The sequence below is a fragment of the Mytilus edulis genome, chromosome 14 (genome assembly GCF_963676685.1).
Source record: "Mytilus edulis chromosome 14, xbMytEdul2.2, whole genome shotgun sequence".
Taxonomy (NCBI): Eukaryota; Metazoa; Mollusca; class Bivalvia; order Mytilida; family Mytilidae; genus Mytilus; species Mytilus edulis.
The window spans coordinates 26,676,171-26,698,583 of NC_092357.1; the positions used below are offsets into that span (position 1 = coordinate 26,676,171).

Here is a 22,413-nt window from a genome sequence, read left to right on the forward strand (position 1 = left end):
TTTTAATCTACAATATAGTCTTTTTTTAATTGGATTTGATAGACTATGGTTTAAGTCTCTGTTTTAAATCATCACATGCATAGTTAACTAGAAAACAAAACACGATCATTACTTTAAAATTTTACCTTCGAAATCGATTAATAAAAGACAACTACTTTATTTTAATTATGTTGTACCCATCCTTGAAAGTTTGCACCATGATTTCGACCAAAACAGTAACGGATACCATACTACTGTAAAATACTATATTTGCGTCTTTTGATTTTGACATTTGAATTGGGACTTTCCGTTTTGAATTTTCCACGGTGTTCAGTATTTTTTGTGATTTAACTTTTTACACATTGTTGATTTTTTTTCTGCAATACCTTTAACGGGGTTTCAACTCGTTCATGGAACAAATGTTGTTTACCTTGATATCAGTATTGCTGTCTTAGCATTATGATCGCATGGAGTATGTTAGAATTAAAAAAAAACAGGAAATATTTACTCGGGCAAAATGACCTTAACAATCGCTGACAATCGGGAAACATATAGTTGCGCAATATCATTAATAAAAACTGCTAACATACATACCTTTCAAGAATGCATACTAGAATGAAGTCGCTCACACACAGCATATTATACTTTGCATTCGAAATCCGTCATTTTTCAAAGTGTTCAATCAACGAATTGAATAATATATTATCAACATTTCTTATAAATGCAAAAAGGAAATCACATCTTTAATTTGTATGCAGCGTTTTTCAAATTTACAAATTAAATAAAAAATGTTAGCAGTTGTTTTAGATAAGATTGCATGCTAACCTTGGGAATAGGGAAGCGCAAAAAAAGACAGAAGTGTTTTAAAAACATGTGATCATTCATTACAGATAATGGTTCTGATACAAATGTGAGAAATAGAAGCATTTCAAAGGCAAAGATCAGGACCATCAAACTGTTATGCGTTGTTGTGTGTGGTAAGAATGATACTGCTTCAGTATACTCTTTTAATTACATACTGCATAGATCTAGGTGGCAACTCATAAACTAATAAAGAAGGTACATCATTTATATCCATTGCAATACTGAGTGTCGCCTAAAAATTATGTATGTTGATGACTGAAGTATTGATAACGGAAGTGTCCGTTTTGAGAAGTGGTTATCTAAAGTATGATTACCATGATGTCTCTCATAAACATACAGATTGTTTTAAGTATTCATGTTTTTGTTTCAAAAATTTACATCATTAGAGTTTTTCTTTTCAGATTTTTTCGTACAATAGTCACGATATATTGAAATATTATTGTTATTTAAGAACATGTGATTTATACTTAATGGGACACAAACCATCTATCTTTTGCAACCAATCTTAATATTAACCAACCATATGTTATCCTGAGCGTTATTCATATCTTTTACAATTTTGCAAATGGTACTGGTTACTATAAAAGGGTAATGCCTATATCATGCATATGTTAATGAACAACATCTACTTGAATACAAGTTCAATTAATAATGATACTAAATCACACATATATGTTTTACAGCATACGTTGTTTGCTGGGCTCCAATTACAATAGGACCTGTTTTAATGCACCATGAAATAGCAGAATATGGGCTTTGGTTTCAGATTCTTTATTTATTTGCTCCAGTAAACAGCCTGGGTAATCCTTTAGTGTTTCTAATTTTCAACCAGAAGATGTTTCGTTCTAAGACGATAAAGACCAAGAAAAGAGTATTAAGGTAGAGAAGGACACTGAAGACCAAAAAAATCTAGCCAATGAACTTTCTTAAATTTCCCATATATTGTTCATTGGGGTGTACCTAACAAAATATCAAAATTTGAGAATAGGTTTCCAGGCTATTTTTAGAAATATTCTTTGAAAAAGTTACCTCCCTTTGCAGTCCTAAAAATGTCATTTTTTGGCCTGTTTAAGCTATAAAGGTACCTGCCAAAACAGGCATATATAATTTTTTTTTAACTTTTTCTCAGAACATTATGATAAATGAATATTTTGAAATATTTTAGACAGAATTTTTTTTTTTTTTTTTTTTTTCAAAATGGCTTCCCTTTTTTGCAATATGCCTGTAACCGGTTTGTGTACAATTTTGCCAAAAAAATATTGTAAAAGTAAAAAAAAAAAAAATTGTGTCAATGAACTTTTTTTTAAATTTGTATATAAAATACTTTATATCCATGCTACAAGTTATAAAAAAATAAAGATATGCTTCCAGGGAAAATAAAAAGTTACGGGGGTAGAATGACACCCTGTCACACACCCTTTTATGCAGATTTCATGAAAAATGTTAAAATTTTCACTATTTTTTTTAAATATCGTAACTTAAGGTGGGATTGTTTCTTTAATGAGCATAGCTTTTGCAGCTTCCATGTCTTTGTAATACTTTTTTATCCTTTCATTTAACCTTCTTTATGCTGAGAGGAGGTTGCATCAGTTTTGAATATTCAGGAAGTTGACAGTTGACCTATGAGCATAATCATCATTTTGATGGTTAATAATCCTTGATGAAAAAACTAATCTTTCATTAAATAAGTATTCATAACTATTCATCATACCTTGGTTTTTTTTTTCCTCATGTGAAAAGGATTGTCCTACTAATTTATATATATCATTACAGTGTATTATGTGTTTCGTGATGTTTTAATTTTAAATTGTATGATTTTGATGTTCTCATGCTCTTGTTTAGTAGTTTTGTTGAGTGGTCACTGCTTGGAAATACTAAGATCTTTTAATTGACTGTTGATGTTTATTTTTTAAATACACCTAAACATATAGACTATTTTGTTTGGACTTTGCTCATTGTTGAAGGCCATACAGTGACTTATAGTTGTTAATTTCTGTGTCATTTTGGTCTCTCGTGGAGAGTTGACTCATTGGTAATCATACATCTTTCTTTTTTTATATGAATAGTGTAATGTTTGATCTGAATGATTGCTGTGAAAGTCTTGGAAGTGTAAAAATCAACATACTCATAAATCACTGTTCATGATTTTAATGATGTAGAAAAAAAGAAAATATATATATATATATATATATAATTTAAAAGTAAAAAACACAAAAAATCACATCATAAATCGAACATTGTTTCTGTTAGCGCTTTCACCGCATCTCCAGCGGTTCATCAGACAGAATTGTTATATGAATGTTCGATTTATGATGTGATTTTTTGTGTTTTTTACTTTTAAATTATATTTTCTGTACCAAGGACTTTTTATTTATCAAAATATATATATATATATATATATGCAAAATAAATTTTATTTCACATCATATTTTTTAATGTAATTGCAGACATTTTACAGACAACAATTGATTTTTATCTAGATGGACCATGTTTCAATAATATAAAACAAACCACTGTATTAATTATCAAAATATTATGATAATATAACATCAATTTCCAATACATATCCAGGATGAGAATGTGGATGACACTTGTAAAAAAGTATACTCTCAAAAACAAAAAATAAATATGGAGCAGATTCAGTTTCCAAGGGACTCACTAGAACGTTTGTCCAATTTCATGAAAACTGCATTCTCTGAAAATATATTTGTGAGTGACTTGGTCCAGTTTATTAACCAATAAATTCCTCTAAAAAAGCGTTTAATCCTTATTCTTTAATTTTGGCCAAAAATAATAATTTTCCACACTCGTTATCACCATCATAGCATAATACATGTAGTATATTTGTGTCATTGAATTGGCCAGGCACATGAATTTATTTGTTGGTTCACACAAAAATATGTACTCCTTGTTACTAAAAGTCTTATTATGATCATCAAAGGAATTTTTTGTGTTTGTATTCAATTTAAAGATTAACGCCATGTGCAAATAAATAGTTTTAACATTGAGTCAGATTGTGTTACATGTAATATCGCCTCATTGATTACAAAAAGAAGACTTAGTTTGGTCAACGTCCTCTATCGAGAAATAAACAACTTCATGAACAACTACTGGAGGTCCTCTCGACCAATTATATAAAAGTATTCTCTAATATGCAAATCATATAAGAAGTATGATAATATAATATCAATTTACAATACATATATATATCCATGTCAATGAGAATGTGGATTAAACTTGCAAAGGTGTTTAGTCTCAAAAATAAATATGGGGCAGATTCAGTTTCCAAGGGACTCACTGAAACGTTTGTCCAATTTCATGAAAACTGCAATCTTTAAAAAACATATTCATTAAAACTTCATATAAAACAATTGTTTTGCCCTAAGATCGGAATGCTACAACACATCTTTTAAAAAAATGTGGAAAAAGGGTGCGGTGGTAATGGGGCAAGATGGTAAAGCATTGGAACTGATACATTACAATATTGTTACTTTTATACAACCTTATGAGTCCCCCTCATGTCTGATTTATGGCCTAGCCTAATGCTTATTATGTTGGTTTATGTAGATAAATTAAAGTTATCTCCCCTTTATTAAGATTCAGTTGACTTATATTGTTACAATAGCACCTACTTTTGTATAAAAGTTCATAATAATCTGTTGAAAAATTTGTCAATCAAAATAAAAATCTATATGAGAAATAATCCTTCAGGCTTCAGGAAGTTATCCACCAATATTGACGAAAATGGAAAATATTTATTCAGTAAAATACTATACTTGTTGTGTATCAATTTTTTTCACTCTGTCGAGGCAAACTTGATTTACAGACAGAGAAATTATTAAACGATGCTGCAATTTTATAACAAATCCCTAATTCTTATATATATTTTAAGTGTAAGTACTCTTTGGTTACTCAAAATTTAGTAAAAACTTCAATTTATTCATTATCGACTATTATCAAGGATTGTTTCAAAGGATTAGATTTTTAGATAGGCATAACCAGTTTTTCTACAGAATTATAGCATATAAATATGAAATTTTCTCAGTCTTTAACCACATTTACAGTCTATTCCTCTTTTTCAGAAAAAAACTTCTTGAACACATTTGCCGTTTTCCCTTTCAAACCATGTTCCTGCATGATGGATTTTACGCCATCGTCATTGTTTCTTTTGTAAGCAAGTTCCAGGTGATGAAGGCTGAGACCTGTACAGGAAAGTTTCCTTGCAGTGTCTTTAGAAATAACCTTTTTAACAATGACACCAGAAAAACCCTCTACAATTGACAAATAATTAAATGGAAATAAATCCTTTCCAGAACATGTCTGTTTCAGCTTCAGATGGAACAGTTTGTATAAACTTCTAACATCCTCCTCAGAATTATGAGCATCATAAACAATCTCCAGAAACTTTTGAACTAATGTTTGCTGCTTATAATTTTGAACATCAGCTTTTGGTATTTCACGTTTTGCAATTTTCAAAGTGTCAATGCATCCATAAATTAGGTTATCAAAAGAACTCAGCAGATTAAACTCGCGCAACAAATTTCTCAGTACAGGGACATCATATGAATGGATGTTATGACCAACAAGAACAGGACGAGATTTTTTCTGTATCATTTCAATTAGTTGAAGTAAGGCTGTTCTTATACAAACACTTTCAACTGGAACACCATGGCAATACATTTGGTTTCTCTCAAAAGAGAAAGTAATACCGGTAACATCACTGGCCTTTGATGAAATAGATTGTCGTGGAGACACATAATGATTTAGCATGTTCATCCCATCATATGCTGATATTTGTGTTATATCAGAGGTTCTTGATAACCCAGTTGTTTCTAAATCAAACACAACATAATTGTCTATGCCTTCCAAAGAATATTTAGTTGGAATTGTTTCAATTCTTGAACTGAATTTTAATGTGCGTATTGTTATTGTTTTACTTTTCTACATTGGCTAGAGGTATAGGGGGAGGGTTGAGATCTCATAAACATGTTTAACCCCGCCGCAATTTTGCGCCTGTCCCAAGTCAGGAGCCTCTGGCCTTTGTTAGTCTTGTATGATTTTAAATTTTAGTTTCTTGTGTATAATTCGGAGTTTAGTATGACGTCCATTATCACTGTACCATTATGCATATTTTAGGGGCCAGCTGAAGGACACCTACGGGTGCGGGAATTCTCGCTACATTGAAGACCCATTGGTTGCCTTCGGCTGTTGTTTGCTCTATGGTCGGGTGGTTGTCGCTTTGACATATTCACCATTTCCTTTCTCAATTTTATTTCAATGTCTCTTACCGACACATTTTCTTCAATTTGTGGTTGATATGTTTCTCCTTCTAGAACTGCTGCTTTAACTTGTTAAAAGGTTTTCTTATGCTAGAAAAAGACAAAAAGAAAATATTAAGAAAAATCTTTTGTTTATACCTGGTTGTATTGTTACAAATAAATGGAATATAACTCTTAATAACCATATCACTCTTTTGAAATGTCATCATCTTGTTTTCTATTTTTTGGTCAAGTTGCAATTTATATTGTCTTTGGCAATTTATATTATAGTTTACCCATTTTACAATTTAACAAAATTCATGTAAGTTTCACCATGTCCCTGTGTTTATATTTTTAAAGTTATGGTGTTATTATTATTGAGATAACTTCTCTTATATATGCCACATCATGCTTTCAATTGTATGACAGTTGATATACTAAATTTTAAATAAGACATTTGTGTTGACATCAATTTTTATAAATTTCTCTTTTTCAAAACTATGTGTTTTTTTTTTAATACTAAGGGTTTTTGTATCAACGGCAAATATTACCCTACCTGTGTTTGGATATTTTTTTTTAATTGTGGGTCCTCAATTCTCTTCAACTTTGTACATGTTGTACTTGTTTGATTTTACAACTATTTTATGGCGTCACTGGTGAGTCTTATGTAGACGAAACGCGCGTCCGGCGTAATACCTCATAATCATGGTATCTTTGATAAGAAATTTTTAAGAGAGGATGCCACACAAAGATGACAATGTAATAACATACATGTACCTTTCAGTGTACCATATGGATTGAATACTAGTTACTGGAATGATACATTATAAATTCTGGTAAACTATATGTATAAGTAAATGAATTGGAAATGAAAGATCTACCAACATTAACGTTTGATGAATTTGTATCAATACTTTATATGCATTCTTTTATTGCACAAGGTAAGACTTCGATGTTTCCATTGAAAGATAAACAACATCGATCCAGGTTGTAAGATATGTCAAGAAATAATCCAATTAATAATCCGATAATCCGAAGATATAATCAAATTTCAGAGGTAACTTATTGTATTGGTAAAATTGTCTCATTTTTTTGTATCACATTTTGTTTAAACAATCCTCTCATAAATTGTTTATCATCGATACAGATCACTTCACAGTTGATTGAATAACAAACAGACATGACCGATAGTTGCATACAGTTTCGAGGAACGACTGTTTCTAGATTGTTTTTTTTTAGGTCAAATGCGATAGTTGCTACATTTAACAAAGACCCTAAAGACCTTTTAAAATGATTACGTTGATTATAGAATGGAACTGGATCTTCCCAGGTGTTTCATAATTTATTATGTCGTTAAATATCAGTTTTAGAGGTTGTATTTAATAAAATGTGATTATTTACACATTTTAGATGCACTCTGCATAATTTGCAATACAATATCAATTATTGATATTAAATAAAATATTAAACGTGTTAGTGTATTGGATTTGATAAAAGCTTTTAGACAAGAAGAATCCATACAACATACTTACTTTTATAAGTAGGAATCACTATTAAATTCCGTTATAAGTATAGAATGTAGAACCAGCAACAAAGGCCCTTCAACTTAGTTTTAGTTTATTGTAAACTGTAACGCTATCTTTAACTTAGTTCCACGGCATAAATAAAAATAGCTAAATTGAAATAAATTGGGTGAGTTATCTAGTGAATCAGAGAGTTATTGATCTTGAATTTCACTTATATCATAATAAGTATTAACACGATGTTCATATTGGATTAAACATAACAACAGAGGTCCTACAACGTAATGTTAATATTAACGTTATGTTTAACGTAGTTACACCCCATATTTAAAATCCGTCAGCTTTAAATGTCCAATTTGAAATAAATTGGGTGAGTAAAGCAGTGAATCAGATGGTTAATGTAAAATAATTATCTTGAATTACACTTATTTCATAATAGGTTAATAATTCGTCAATCACAATGTTCATAATTTTTCTCAAATGTTCCTTGCTTTCAGATTTTCTCAAGATGATTATACATAAAATGATGCATATAAATTGAAATACTGCTTCGCTATTTCTGATTTATATTGCGTTGGAAATGATGATGTCATGTGTTTGTGTTATCGGGAACTGTTATCTCGAAAAATTAATGAAACAAACAAAAGATCAAAACACAAATATAGCAACATAGAGTATTAACAAGCTAAATTACATAAACATAAGTGATGGAAACAGCAGTTCATCAATGTGTTTATCTCATCAATAGATTAAGAGTGCGCATAAATATAGCATACAAGACTAAGAAATCAAATGATCATTTAAAACGGCAGCCGAGCGTTTCATAGTGTCTTAGCTTCATCTGATATTTGAGTAATTTCCCAAATGAACATGTAACCATCGATAACAAGTTATGTCAGTCAAATAACAGATAAGGCGACAACTCTGTGTCTTAGATCCAAATTGCTTTAATATGTCACTTGTGAGATGAAAAACATACTTGTTATATCGGTCAACTGTTATAATAGATATGTTTTAATGTTACACTTAGGTTAACTTGAGAACATCAATAATTTAGAATTGATATTACATATAAGACAGAAGTGAAACAGTTAAGGATCAAAATAGGCAGAAATATTGATAGGCTATTTCGCTCCTTTTCGAAAAGTTAAGTTTTAAATTAATTACGGGCAACAGCTGGCCTTGACTGTTACCTTCTATTTGCATTGGTATTAGTTTGGGTCGTTCATCTTTGGAATATTAATAAAGGATCTGAAAGAAATCAATCAAAGTGACATCTTGTCAATACAAATATATAGATAAGGTAATACCAGTGTGTTTTTTTTTGTTTTTTTTTAGGGGGCTTCAAATACATATTCTAGTTAAAAGCTTATTTAAATTATTAAACAACTCACAAAACATATTTAAAAAAAGTATTTTGTGGTCCCTACATGCTGCATTCGTCATACGTTTTGATATACACATACAGACTCAAATACTTATAAATGCATTGAAAATTACGTATAAGCCAAACTATTTTTTCATTAAGTTGACTTTGTGTAAATATATTCAGAATAAGTAAATCTGTTAGTAATGAACAAAATAAATAGCACTTTACGTTATTGTCAATAAATTTGATGGTTTCAAGTGTGCATTATAATTATTCTATTACTTGACAGTGATGCTGTTACAAATCATGCATTTGTTACAGTATACAGTAGATATAATGTTCACAAAGTGCTAGTTATTACTAAACAAATCATAACGTGCTTTGAACAATAAGCATTAAGTGATAGACATAATAGTTAGTGGCTACCGAATTCTAAGGAAAATTAAAACGAAAAGTACTGTCATCCATTGTAAAATCAAAAGCTCAATCATACCCAACTTCATTGGAACTAAATGCAATAGTCATATAGAAGGAAATATATATTGATGTCAGTTTATTGTCCAAAACTACATGCCGGCCTTTTTTTCAGAATTTTAATTATTTAAACATTATACCAAATATAAATCATAAATACTTAGTTTTGTTTTTCCCTATAACAACGTTTACCATGTCAATTGGCAAAAGTAACAATGATTTATTTTATCACAGAAAAAAAAAATGATCAACGTTTATAGATGTATCGTATAAAGACACATATGTCGAACTTTCAGACATAGTGTTTTTTTTTCCTCCTTATTCAAGTGTTGAATGTAATTATAAATGAAAATATAAACGTGCAAAACGATATGCAATACCGTAATGCATTACTTAAGAAAACACCATCAGAATTACACAATGTTAAACACGCTTTGTAAACCGAATACTATTTGTGAAATGCAATTTAAGTTATTCCAAATGAGCATTGGTATATAAACATTTTGATTAAACTGAAAGACTTCTGTAGCCTTTTCAATATAACGGAATTTGTTGAAAATGTCGTACAAGTGAAAGGTTTATCGATATAAAAACAGGTTCAATCAAACATTTTCTACATTTTGCCTGTACCAAGTCAGAAATTTGACAGTTGATGTCCATTCGTTTGTTATGTATTTTCTCATTTGATTTTGCCATGTGATAAGGGACTTTCCCAATAAATTTTCCTCCGAATTCAGTTTTTTTTGTGATTTTATTTTTCTCTAGGAAATCGCACAATACATACCGTTAAATTTCACCAAGATTAAATTTTTATTTTAATTTATTGATTATTCGTTTGTTCGCTAAACATAATATCCGAAGATTGTTAATTTAAAATTCAATTTAATAAGTAAATGAGGAATAAATAACAGAATATAGTTTTTTTTCTCTATTATACTTAATGATAACAATATTGACTCTTTTGATGAAAACTAGTTAAACTCTTTCTGGATGTTGTAATTAATTAATAGCGTCAAGTGATTCATAAACATATGTACGTTTGTAAACTATAAAATGCAGTTAAACAGCAGAAATGCTTTGATGTTTTGAAAAGATAAATCTGCAAATTTTGGAAGGAACAGTTGTTGATGTTATGTAAAATAATCTTCAACACAAATTAAGAGAAGGATACAATACATTTCTATTGAATATAAATCATCAACAAGCTATTATCATATACATTTAGAGTCTATTTTAACTGACACAAATACACAACGAGTATATTTGAAGGAACATGTTGCCAATGACAATTGCATGTGTTGTGACACGTCTTATTAACAAAAGTTTGCTATGGTATTGAAGCGTATAAATCGATGGTAGTTTAACTCCGGTAAAAAATGTTCTCATCACAATTATACTATCATCTTTGTATATCTGAAGTTTACGGCATTTGAATCAAGAGTCCAACAGTGACAATTGTTGACAGCGATGTATATTGTCATGTGACACGTCACTATTACAGATCAGTCATGTTTACAAATGTATAACTGTAAAACAATAATTCTAGCGTAGAACATCTATACTATCAAAGAGAAGACCTCATTTTGTGTGGCGTGAATCAGATGTGGGCACTTAAAGATTCTAAAGATCTTTTAGAGTACATACAATCTAACTCTCCTTCATCTTGTAATAGAATAACACAAGTTTTCCACATTCCAAACTAAAAGACAAATTGAAAGAGTTGGTATTGCTTTGCTTCATAAAAAAATATGGTCCACGTAAATACAAGTATCTTGTCTTAGGGAATGATAAATCATACTTTGTGAAGGATCACTCTGATCCTAACAACAAATGAAACTGACATTATCAAGACGCTTGGTTTCTTGATTGACAACATATGTGTTACGTTTGGAGGACGTGTTTTTCAACAGACTGTCGGCATTCCAATGGGAACAAATTGTGCACCTCTTCATGCCGACTGGTTTTTTATCATTATGAGGCTGACTTCATACAGGAACTTCTAGGAAAGAACGATAAGAAGTTAGCATTATCCTTTCACTCTACTTTCCGCTATATATATGATGTTCTATCGCTAAATAATTCAAAATTTGGTGACTGTGTTGAACGCATCTATCCCATTGAACTATATATAAAGGTTACAACAGATACAGTGAAGTCAGCCTGATATCTTGACTTACATATAGAAATTGACAATGATAGTCGATTGAAAACAAAACTTTACGACAAAAGAGATGATTTCAGCTTTCAAATTGTGAACTTTCCATTTCTAAGTAGCAACATTTCAGCAGCACCTGCATACGGTGTATAAATCTCCCAATTGATACGATATTCACGTCCTTGTATTTCCTATCATGATTTTCTTGATAGAGGGTTGTTGGTCATAAGAAAGCTATTAAATCAAGAGTTCCAAATGGTGAGGTTGAAATCATCACATCAAAAATATTACGGAATCCATCACAAGTTGGTTGACCGTTATGAAATAACCGTTCCACAAATGATATCGGATATATTCCCTCCGTCGTAACTACAATCCCCTTCCCTTTCATGACTTTGACCTACCGAATAAGACTATTTAACGGATTTGTTATAACATAAGCAACACGACATGTGCCACATGTGGAGCAGGATTTGTTAACCCTTCAAGAGCACCTGCGATCACCCCTGGTTTTTGATGGGGTTCGTGTTGCTTATTTTTAAGTTTTCTATGTTGTGTCACGTGTACTATTGTTTCTATTTTTCATTTTATCCATGGTCTTGTCAGTATATTTTCGATTTATGAGTTTGACTGTCCATCTGGTATCTTTCGTCCCTCTTTTTTCTCTTATTTCCACAATACATTAATCATCATGTCTTTGTGTCCGATAGATACCATGCACAGTCGCATTTGTCATTCTCACTTATGATTATTTGTTTTTTTGTTATATTTGGAGAAAAACGAAAATAAAGGCGTCAAGATATTGTTTCCATCATGGGATGGAATTTTAAGTCAAAGACAAGACTTCTGTTTAGGACTGTTTTAAAATTACACATATCTTTTAAAAGTACTTTGCATTTTTCTGTATACTTTGATCATACATCAACTATAAAATATACTATGAAATCCAAAATTACTACCCACAGTGGTCACTGATATATATAACAAATATGTCCTACAACAATTTACATAATTTCAACCACTCTCTAATTGTCCGTAATTTCTCGGGTGTGTTCTAGTAAGAATTATATTATGATGTAACATATGTGCACTGTTTAGAAAAATTGTAATTGATATTATCCCATTACAGAAAAATGAAGAATGGAAACGAGTAAATTAGCTTGGTATGACAACAATTCGGTTTAACAACCGCAGCAATACCCTAATCACATATTTTGAAGTTTGCGACTATTACCGGTAATTCCATTTGCTGGAACGGAAGTAGAATCAAATGTCTTATAACATGATTATGTAAGCAAAAGATTCATTTACATTAATAATACATGCATTGGCATCGATTTTCAAGATTCGTTAGTTAACGGAATGTAACTTAAAAGTTTAAAGTAAAAAAAAACAAACTCTAAGGTTAATTGAAAAATAATAAGTACATAAACAGTGGAAAAAATATAACGTTTCTAAAAAATAGAACGAGTATAAACAAATGTCTGATTCTTGATATTGCACAGACATTTGCTGGAGAAAATGGTAGATTGAAACTAGATAAGCAAGAGCAATGCAGTTCATCGTTCTTTTTCATACAAACGTCGAGTAATGATGAGAAGTTGTTAGTAGCACATCAGAGAGTTGTTTAAAACTATGTTTCATAAAACGAACAATAAAGTTTTTAGATATGGCACCCTCTTTAGATCTTTTTTTTTATGTTAGTCACTTTGCTCATTCTTTTTTTCGGTGTTATAATTTATCGACAACTGTTTTTTTTTTCTTTTGCATATTTTAGTTTTTCCATCATTTGTATCATGGAGATGTCAGTTTATTTTCGACTTTTGAATGTATTGCCCCTTAGATGAGATTGTAGCAAGACGATCACATGAGTTTGATAGGGAATATAGCCAATAAAAAAAGCAAACCTCAATTCTTCAGTCCTTAAAATGTGCAAAATATGTATACCACAGGTGACGACTACTTTTTTCCAATTATTGCTAATACACCTTTTTCGTCAAATTTGCCGATCGAAATTAACTTATTTATATGCACAGCAATAAGAAAAACAAACGAAGAGTATGAACCCTATAATTTTTGAGATTTTTCAATTAAATGTTTGTTAATAATTGGGTTGTAGCATTATTGCTACAGAGAGGTGAATATACATGACAATAATATATATCCGAGATTACAGGTCTTATCTTAACATACAAAAAAGTTGATATGGGTTTCCTTATTAAAAGTCAATGAGTAATTGTCATCTATATGATAATGGTAATGTATTGCATATACATACCACGTATGAACATAAACAGTCACCGTTTACAAATCTTGAAATAACTATAATCAATTGTAATCATGTTACAACTAGATCTTGCAAGTATTTTTCGAAAAGTAATTTCAACTTATTACATTAATTAATATGTACTAATATATTCTTACACTTACCTTTTGATGTGTTATGTTGATGTATTTTATTTGTATATGTATATTGTTACGGCCAGAAATCGCCTTTAAATTGTAGCCAACAAAAGACACGAATCAATACTAAAATTTAACAATATTTATTATACAAAAGTTTACAAGAAGTATTTTACAAATATTACTGATAACTTAACTGTCAAAATATGAGTCCACTCTTTTATCTTTATCTGTATCCGGAAATCTTTCGGAATCCAATCTGAATATTATGTTCACTACTAAGGTCACAATCCAGTATGATGTTGTTTGTAGAATAAAAGTGTCAATCCAAATGCCGTGAATACTAATGTCTATCAATGTCTAAGTCCAAGTTTAATTATTGGAATTTAACTTTAGTGTCTGTATATATAGTGTTGTCATGGAAAATTCTAGAACACTCTATAATGGAACATTGTGGAAAATCCTGGAAAGTTACAACGGAAGTTTCTGGAATAACGTAGAAGTTTAAATTACGCATCTTTTATAAGGATCATTCTAGAAAGTTCCAATCATTCTGTGATTGTTCCAGTGATTCCTAAACTGCACAGTTATAAGATTATTTGGTAAACAACTATCAGGCCATACAACACAAATTAGGCCAACATAAATAAACATAATAATTACAATATCATAACACCTCCCCCCTTAAAAGAAGTTTTAGTGTAACAAAAACTTATCATAAATAATATGAACAAAAATACATAATATATACAAAGTGATTTAATAAGCTCTAGATAAAGCATCAGCTATTACATTATCTTCACCCTTAATATGTTTTACAATTACATCATATTCCTGTAACAATAAACTCCACCTAGTCAACCTCTGATTCTTGTTTCTCATTTTATGCATGAAGGTGAGAGGATTATGATCAGTATAAACAAGAATAGGATATACAGTGGGATTCAAATATACATCAAAATGTTGAAGTGCTGACAACATTGCAAAACACTCTTTTTCAATAGTTGAATAATTTTTCTGATGTTTATCTAATTTCTTAGAAAAATATGATATAGGTTTTTCAACATTATCATCTGTCTCTTCCATAGTTTTACAACTAAAAGTTGGTTCAATAACATCTGGTTTGTCATGATTGTTCTCAAATTTAACCATGCCTAAAGTGGCAACTGGTTTACTATCACATAGTACATTAGTACGCTCAAAATATGGTTTTAACATATTAATATGACACACTCTATTTTGTTTGCGCCGACCAGGAGTTTTTACAATATAATTCAAATCATTAATTTTACTCTCTATTGTATAAGGACCACAATATTTAGCCTGTAAAGGATGTCCAGGGACAGGCAGAAATACAAGTACCTTATCACCAGGCTCAAAAACTCTGTCCCTGGCATCTTTATCATACCATATTTTCATCTTGTTATGTACATTTTTTAAGTTTTTCTGAGCAATTTGACAAGCAGTATACAATTTTTCTTTAAATCTAGATACATAGTCTAAAAGATTCAAGTCAGTATGTTCAGTAAGCCACTTTTCCTTAATCAATTTTAACGGTCCCCTTACAGTATGACCAAATACCAACTCAAAGGGACTAAATCCAAGGGATTCTTGAACAGCCTCTCGGACTGCAAAAAGTAGAAAGTGAACTCCATCATCCCAGTCTCTGTCAAATTGAAGACAAAAAGTTCTAATCATGTTCTTCAATGTTTGATGAAAACGTTCTAAGGCACCTTGAGATTCTGGATGATAAGCACTTGATCTGTACTGAGCAATCCCTAACAGGTATACGACTTGCTGAAATAAACCTGACATGAAATTTGATCCCTGGTCGGACTGTATAGACTTAGGAAGTCCTACTAATGTGAAAAATTTGATCAAAGCTTTGACGATAGTAGGTGTCTTGATATTTCTGAGCGGAATAGCTTCAGGAAAGCGGGTAGATGTACACATGATTGTCAATAAATATGCATTTCCAGTCTTGGTCTTTGGTAAAGGTCCAACACAGTCAATTAGAACTCTGCTGAAAGGTTCGTCAAAGGCTGGAATAGGCAGAAGTGGTGCTGGTGGTATTTTCTGGTTAGGTTTACCAACAACCTGGCATGTATGACATGATTTGCAGTATTCTGCAACATCATTTCTAAGTTTAGGCCAGTAAAAATGCTGCAAGATCTTAAGGCAAGTCTTCCTTATACCTAAGTGTCCAGCCAAGGGGGTGTCATGGGCAAGACCAATAATTTCTTGTCTATAAACTTTAGGCACCACCACTCTCCATTCCTCCTCTGGGGTAGCATCAGGAGGCCTCCACTTCCTCATTAAAATGCCGTCCTGATGGTAATAGCATTCGGCCACTTTGTCTGCTTCTTCCTGTGGTTGAGCTCTCTGGCTGAGCTGAAGAACCTCAGGGTCTTTATGTTGTTCTTCAGATAAATTCTTTCGGTCTAATGAATGGCTGTTTACATCTGGCCATGGCATAATAACATTTTTGTTAACACTAGGTGGTTTTATAATTGCCTTTTCTGAGTTACCAGGACCTTCAATGTCAGCTATGAAAGTGTCAGAAAGGTCCATGTAATCAAACTTGTCTGTTTGCAAATTCTCATCTTGTTGTTTTCTAGCCATCGCCCTAGTAACAACACAAGCTGGATATAATTCAGCATCATCTTCAGGTGATTTAACATCCACCACCGGTTCACTGGTAACAATTGGTTCAGCAACCACTTTGTTCCTAGCCTGATCATTTCCTAGCAATAAGGTAACACCCTCAACAGGGAGATTAGGACGAACACCTACAACAACTGGTCCAGTTATTAAATCTGACTTCAGATAAATACGATGGAGAGGAACATCTATACAACCCAACTCTACACCTTGTAACAAAACGGAGGCACCAACAGAAGTCTTCTCGGACAAAGGCAACACACCTTCTAACAATAAAGACTGAGAAGCTCCAGTGTCCCGTAAAATTTTAATAGGCTGAAGAGTGGTATCATCAACAATAGCAACAAACCCATCAGACATAAAGGGTTTATATTCCTCCATATAATCACAAAAACTGGACTTAAAAGCCTGACTCGCAGGACATTCCAATGTACTGGTAATATAAGGTGTCGTACAAGCACTGGTCTTCGGCTTATTATCTCGTTCATTCTTCTTCTGGAGTCTAAAACAATCAGCCATCAGGTGACCAATCTTCTTACAATAAGCACAAGTCAGTGACTTCTTCTCAAAAGTATCAAATTTTGGACTAGACATATTATAACTGGACTGACTCTTATTCTGTGGAACAGGCTTACTATTAGTACGCTCAGTGCTTTGATTTTTGTAATTTCCACTGCATGGAAGTATTAACATTTTGACTCTTGAAACTTCTTTTATGTGAAAGAGTATAATTATCTGAAATTACAGCCGCATCATATATTGACTCAACAGTTTTGTCGTCTAAATGTGTTTTTAATTCTGAATGAACACATTGTTTAAACTCTTCCAATAACATCAATTGTCTTAGTTGATCAAAATTGTTTTTTGTTTTCTTTGAAGTAAGCCATTTATCACATAGATCTTCTTTTTCCCGAGCAAATTCCACATAGGTTTGCGAATCAAACTTTTTATAAGATCTAAATTTCTGTCTATATGCTTCTGGTACTACATGTAGCTCATAGGCTTTCAAAATTTCCTGTTTCACAGTGTCATAATCAGAACTTTTTTCTGATGGAAGTGTGGAGTATATTTCAGCTGCCTTACCCTCAAAAACACTTTGCAGCATCGTAGTCCAATACGGCATTGGCCATTTCAAATTATTAGCAATTTTCTCAAACTGTGGAAAATATTTATCAACTGTTTTTTTCACAAAATTTCGGAACCAAACGTATATTTTTTGCTGCATCAAAATAATCTGATTTCGACTGGACTTTAGTGTTGCTTTCTTCTTTGACCATTTCAATTTTCAGTTTTTCCATCTCTAGCCTTTCTCTCATTTCAAGTTCTTTTAATTTAAATTCATCTTCTTTTTCTTTTTTCTCCATTTCTAATCTTTCCTTCATTTCCAGTTCTGCCTGTTTTAATTTAAATTCATCTTCTTTTCTTTTCTCCATCTCCTTCAAATTCATTTCCAGTTCTTTTAGTTTGAGTTCATGTTCTAATTCAAGCTGTTTTAATTTAAAGGCGTCAATATTTTCGACCTTAAGTTCAAGAGCCTCTTCACCTAAAATTTCTGCGTCAACTAATTTGTCTATAACCAAATTTTTTATAATTTGTTTTCTCATAGATACTTTAAAAACTAATTTCAGTTCTTTAGCAAGCAACACTAATTCCTCTTTCTTTAAATTATCAAAACTCTCCAGGTCTGGCGTTTTCAAAAATTTACCAGCATCAAATGCCATTTTGTAGAATTTTGTTGGCTAGTTATAATACAAATACTAAACAAATTTTGAATAAAATATTTTTAAGATCCCGGACGAGCCCCCAATTTCTGTTACGGCCAGAAATCGCCTTTAAATTGTAGCCAACAAAAGACACGAATCAATACTAAAATTTAACAATATTTATTATACAAAAGTTTACAAGAAGTATTTTACAAATATTACTGATAACTTAACTGTCAAAATATGAGTCCACTCTTTTATCTTTATCTGTATCCGGAAATCTTTCGGAATCCAATCTGAATATTATGTTCACTACTAAGGTCACAATCCAGTATGATGTTGTTTGTAGAATAAAAGTGTCAATCCAAATGCCGTGAATACTAATGTCTATCAATGTCTAAGTCCAAGTTTAATTATTGGAATTTAACTTTAGTGTCTGTATATATAGTGTTGTCATGGAAAATTCTAGAACACTCTATAATGGAACATTGTGGAAAATCTTGGAAAGTTACAACGGAAGTTTCTGGAATAACGTAGAAGTTTAAATTACAGATTATAAGGATCATTCTAGAAAGTTCCAATCATTCTGTGATTGTTCCAGTGATTCCTAAACTGCACAGTTATAAGATTATTTGGTAAACAACTATCAGGCCATACAACACAAATTAGGCCAACATAAATAAACATAATAATTACAATATCATAACAATATGTTCCGGACCATATGAGTATTTGGACCATACGCGTATGGTCATGACCATATGCGTATACTCATATGGTCCGACCGTACGCGTATGGTCGGACCATATGAGTATGATACTCGTTTGGTTATTAACGGGCCCGACCATATGTGTATTTTGACCATATAGGTATTTGTTTTTCATAATATGCATTAGAAAACTTTATATAAAACAATGATTTCTACATGCAATTGTATTATTTACAATTCAAATAGCATTACATAGTTATGCCAAAGCTGCTTTTCATCGCTAATGGTATTCTTGCTTGTATGCGTAGGGTGACATTTACTTCCATACGGTACCATAGCTTTCCTTGGGTCCTTGGTCATTCCAATTTGTCTACGATGTTTTTTAAAAAGCTCTAGATCTCCAACATATAACAAAGCTTAAGTGCATCATATCACCAGACAACTTAGAAAATTAAACTCGGGTCCTTGCCGGTTACATCATTCATTTTTAACAACCAAGCACGTATTAATATAAAAATTCGGAATATTGCACTGCTAAATACATGCTAATTATATAAAGTTTCAAAAAAAGCAAATTATTAGACTCTTTATCCTGTCGACTTTTTTGTCAGTTTATAGTAAAACAATTGATTTCTTGTGTATCAGAGTTCATTAAGATATTTTTGGAAGTCATCTTCCCAGGTTGACGTTTTGCCATTCACTCGTAATAACATATCGAAAAATGAAAAAAAAAAATGTTTTTACTGTAGTTTTGACTAGTGATGAAATTTACTGTGGGAAACTGCTTATTTCATTTTGTTAATCTTGTGTTTTCTATAGATCTATAATAAAGTTACCTTTGGTAGTGTCTTTTTAATGACGCGACAACTAGAAGTAAACCTGTTAATTACCCCGACCATACGCGTACGGTTGGACCATACGCGTATGGTCGGACCATAAGAGTATATACCCATATGGTCATGACCATACGCGTATGGTCCAAATACTCATATGGTCCGGAACATATATACATCAGATTCCTTTCATTCTACCGTGTTACAATGCTATTAATCCTTAAACCTAATGTGTAGTTTTTGTTACATTTGTAAAAACAATCGATGATTTGATGTTAAAAGATCAACTGTGGCTTACAGTTAGATGTATATTCAATTGTTTTGCTAAAAGATGTTAGATGTTGCCTTTAGCCAAACGTAACATACACCAGGTGTACTTATATACATATATTTATAGGTCGGATAAATTTTATAATTACTTAAGTGATTAACAATACAGCTAAAGTAAAAAAATACAGTTTTACAAATAGCGTAAGGTAACAAATTTATCAAATAAATAAATAAAAAAAATGCCTGACTTCTTCTTTCATTGCTTTATGATACCGTTTGTCTTTGATCGAAGTAATGCACGTTAATCTTTTCACAAATATGGAGGAAATATAAAATGCACCTTAAGAAAGGTAAGCATATGATGTTTTTGGAATCTACTTTTATTAACTAAACACTGTTAACTAAACTGAATGTTAACACAAATATTTAAATGAAATATATACAACAAACAGACTCAATAGGTAGAACAAAATATTTTAAAGAAAAGAGTTGCAATTCGTTGTTTCATGCATTTCACGTCATTGAACATGTGAACAGATATGCACTTCAAAGCCTTCTTTTTTAACGTTTACAGTAAACATGCTGATATACCCTACAGTAATAGAAGTGTGATGCGATCATTAATATAGATGTATACTTTTTTAGAAAAATAAGATGCCTAATGATTGCAAAAGAGCAAACTCCTCACAAGATACAAAATGACACAGACATAACACATCTATATATCACCGTACGACCAATAAGAATTGTATACCATATAATTACATAGCTTTGAAAGGCTCCGAATCTACAAATGAAAACAATTCAAACGTCTTAATTTATGAAGATAATATCGAGCAAAACACAAATATCTTACCAACAAACAGACAACAAGCACTGAACTCACTGACGGAAAAGAGGAGGGGCTTAATATGTATTCCGCGCCAATTCCTTTCTTAATTTCGAGACAGTGGTGCAACAAAAACAATACAATAACAGTACAAAATAACGCATTTTATCAACAACAACCGCCAACAACCATCCATACAATTACAGGCTCCTGACTTCCGACAGGCACATATAGAATAGGTGATAGGTAATATAGAGAGGGTGGATATGTAAACGGATTTCAAACCCTACATGTAATATTGGTCAATGGTGGCACAGTACAAACAATAACAAACCATGAAAATCAGTTTGAAAATTCCTCACATATCAGATGGATACGAACAAATTCACCTAACATGCCTAACAAAAAACCATAGTGGAATTGACTGTGTACTTGTACATCCCCAAAGCAAAAGGACACTATCTTCAGATCAAAGAGTACACACAGCTCCTGACAGCTAATTCAAAGCCAATTACAACACATGCAAGAAAGCCTGCATCAAATACAAATGTCTATAGATAACATCGGAAGATGTATACAATGTGCCAAAGAAGCCACATCATATCTAAGTCATAATTCATAAATGTAAACCAATACAGGTTAAAGAACGGTCTTTATATGTAAGTGTCGGTAATAAAGTCCACAAATAACAAGAACCCCACTACAAAATACAGAAGGCGGAAGTGTCATATCTAGTTATCAGGTTTTACAGAAAAAAAAACCACTTAAATATTTTTAAATAAACAGTATAACTTTGGATTCGGGAAATCAATCAATAAGTGTTGATATTTTCAGCCAAAAAATAAATACATATGTCTTGTCAGTGATTAAGACTCACTGTAAATCGAGAAAGATAACAGTGTTAAGATTCAGATAAAACAAAAACAGAATAAAATCATACAGATAATTGACCATAAACAAAACTGAAAATCACCGTCTGTTTCTAATTTCTTTTTTGTTTTTGAAACAAACGTTATTCACAAGATGATAATTTAAAAATTTTAATCTCATGCACTTTTTTTTTTTTTTTGGCATTTACTTTTATGATTAAAACAAACTGTATGATGACTGCTCATGTTAAGAGCCAATCCGCCAGAAAACCATGCAATATTCAGAAAATCGTCCAAATCGACAATCACAACTTGACAAATTTTTATATATCATCTCAATCCTTCACATAAAATAAAAAAAAATGGCTACTTAATTTTAGCCAGAATCATATCTATTTATAGTAACAGCCTCATTTGCATAATTATGTAAATTCATTCGAAAACCAAGGAAAAATCCAACTTTTAATGCCTTTTAAGAACTACCCAGAAGCATATTAAATGGGGGAGTTGAGTT

General features: G+C 31.5%; 1 protein-coding gene across 1 annotated transcript; it reads right to left on the bottom strand.

The window, feature by feature from the left end:
* Positions 1 to 4,908: 4,908 nt before the first annotated feature.
* LOC139504085 (DNA polymerase III PolC-type-like) lies at positions 4,909 to 16,647 on the bottom strand. The gene is made up of 2 exons (XM_071294145.1): positions 16,334 to 16,647; positions 4,909 to 5,746 (listed from the first exon to the last, which is right to left on the bottom strand). The coding sequence occupies exons 1-2, from the start codon at positions 16,645 to 16,647 to the stop codon at positions 4,909 to 4,911; spliced, it is 1,152 nt and encodes a 383-aa protein (XP_071150246.1).
* Between the last annotated feature and the right edge of the window lie 5,766 nt (positions 16,648 to 22,413).

Coding starts and splice junctions, on each gene's coding strand:
- LOC139504085 (XM_071294145.1), bottom strand. CDS start 16,647: ATGGCTAGAAAACAACAAGATGAGAATTTGCAAACAGACAAGTTTGAT. Junction 5,747..16,333: donor GACGGCATTTTAATGAGGAA/GTGGAGGCCTCC, acceptor ATTAAAATTCAG/TTCAAGAATTGAAACAATTC.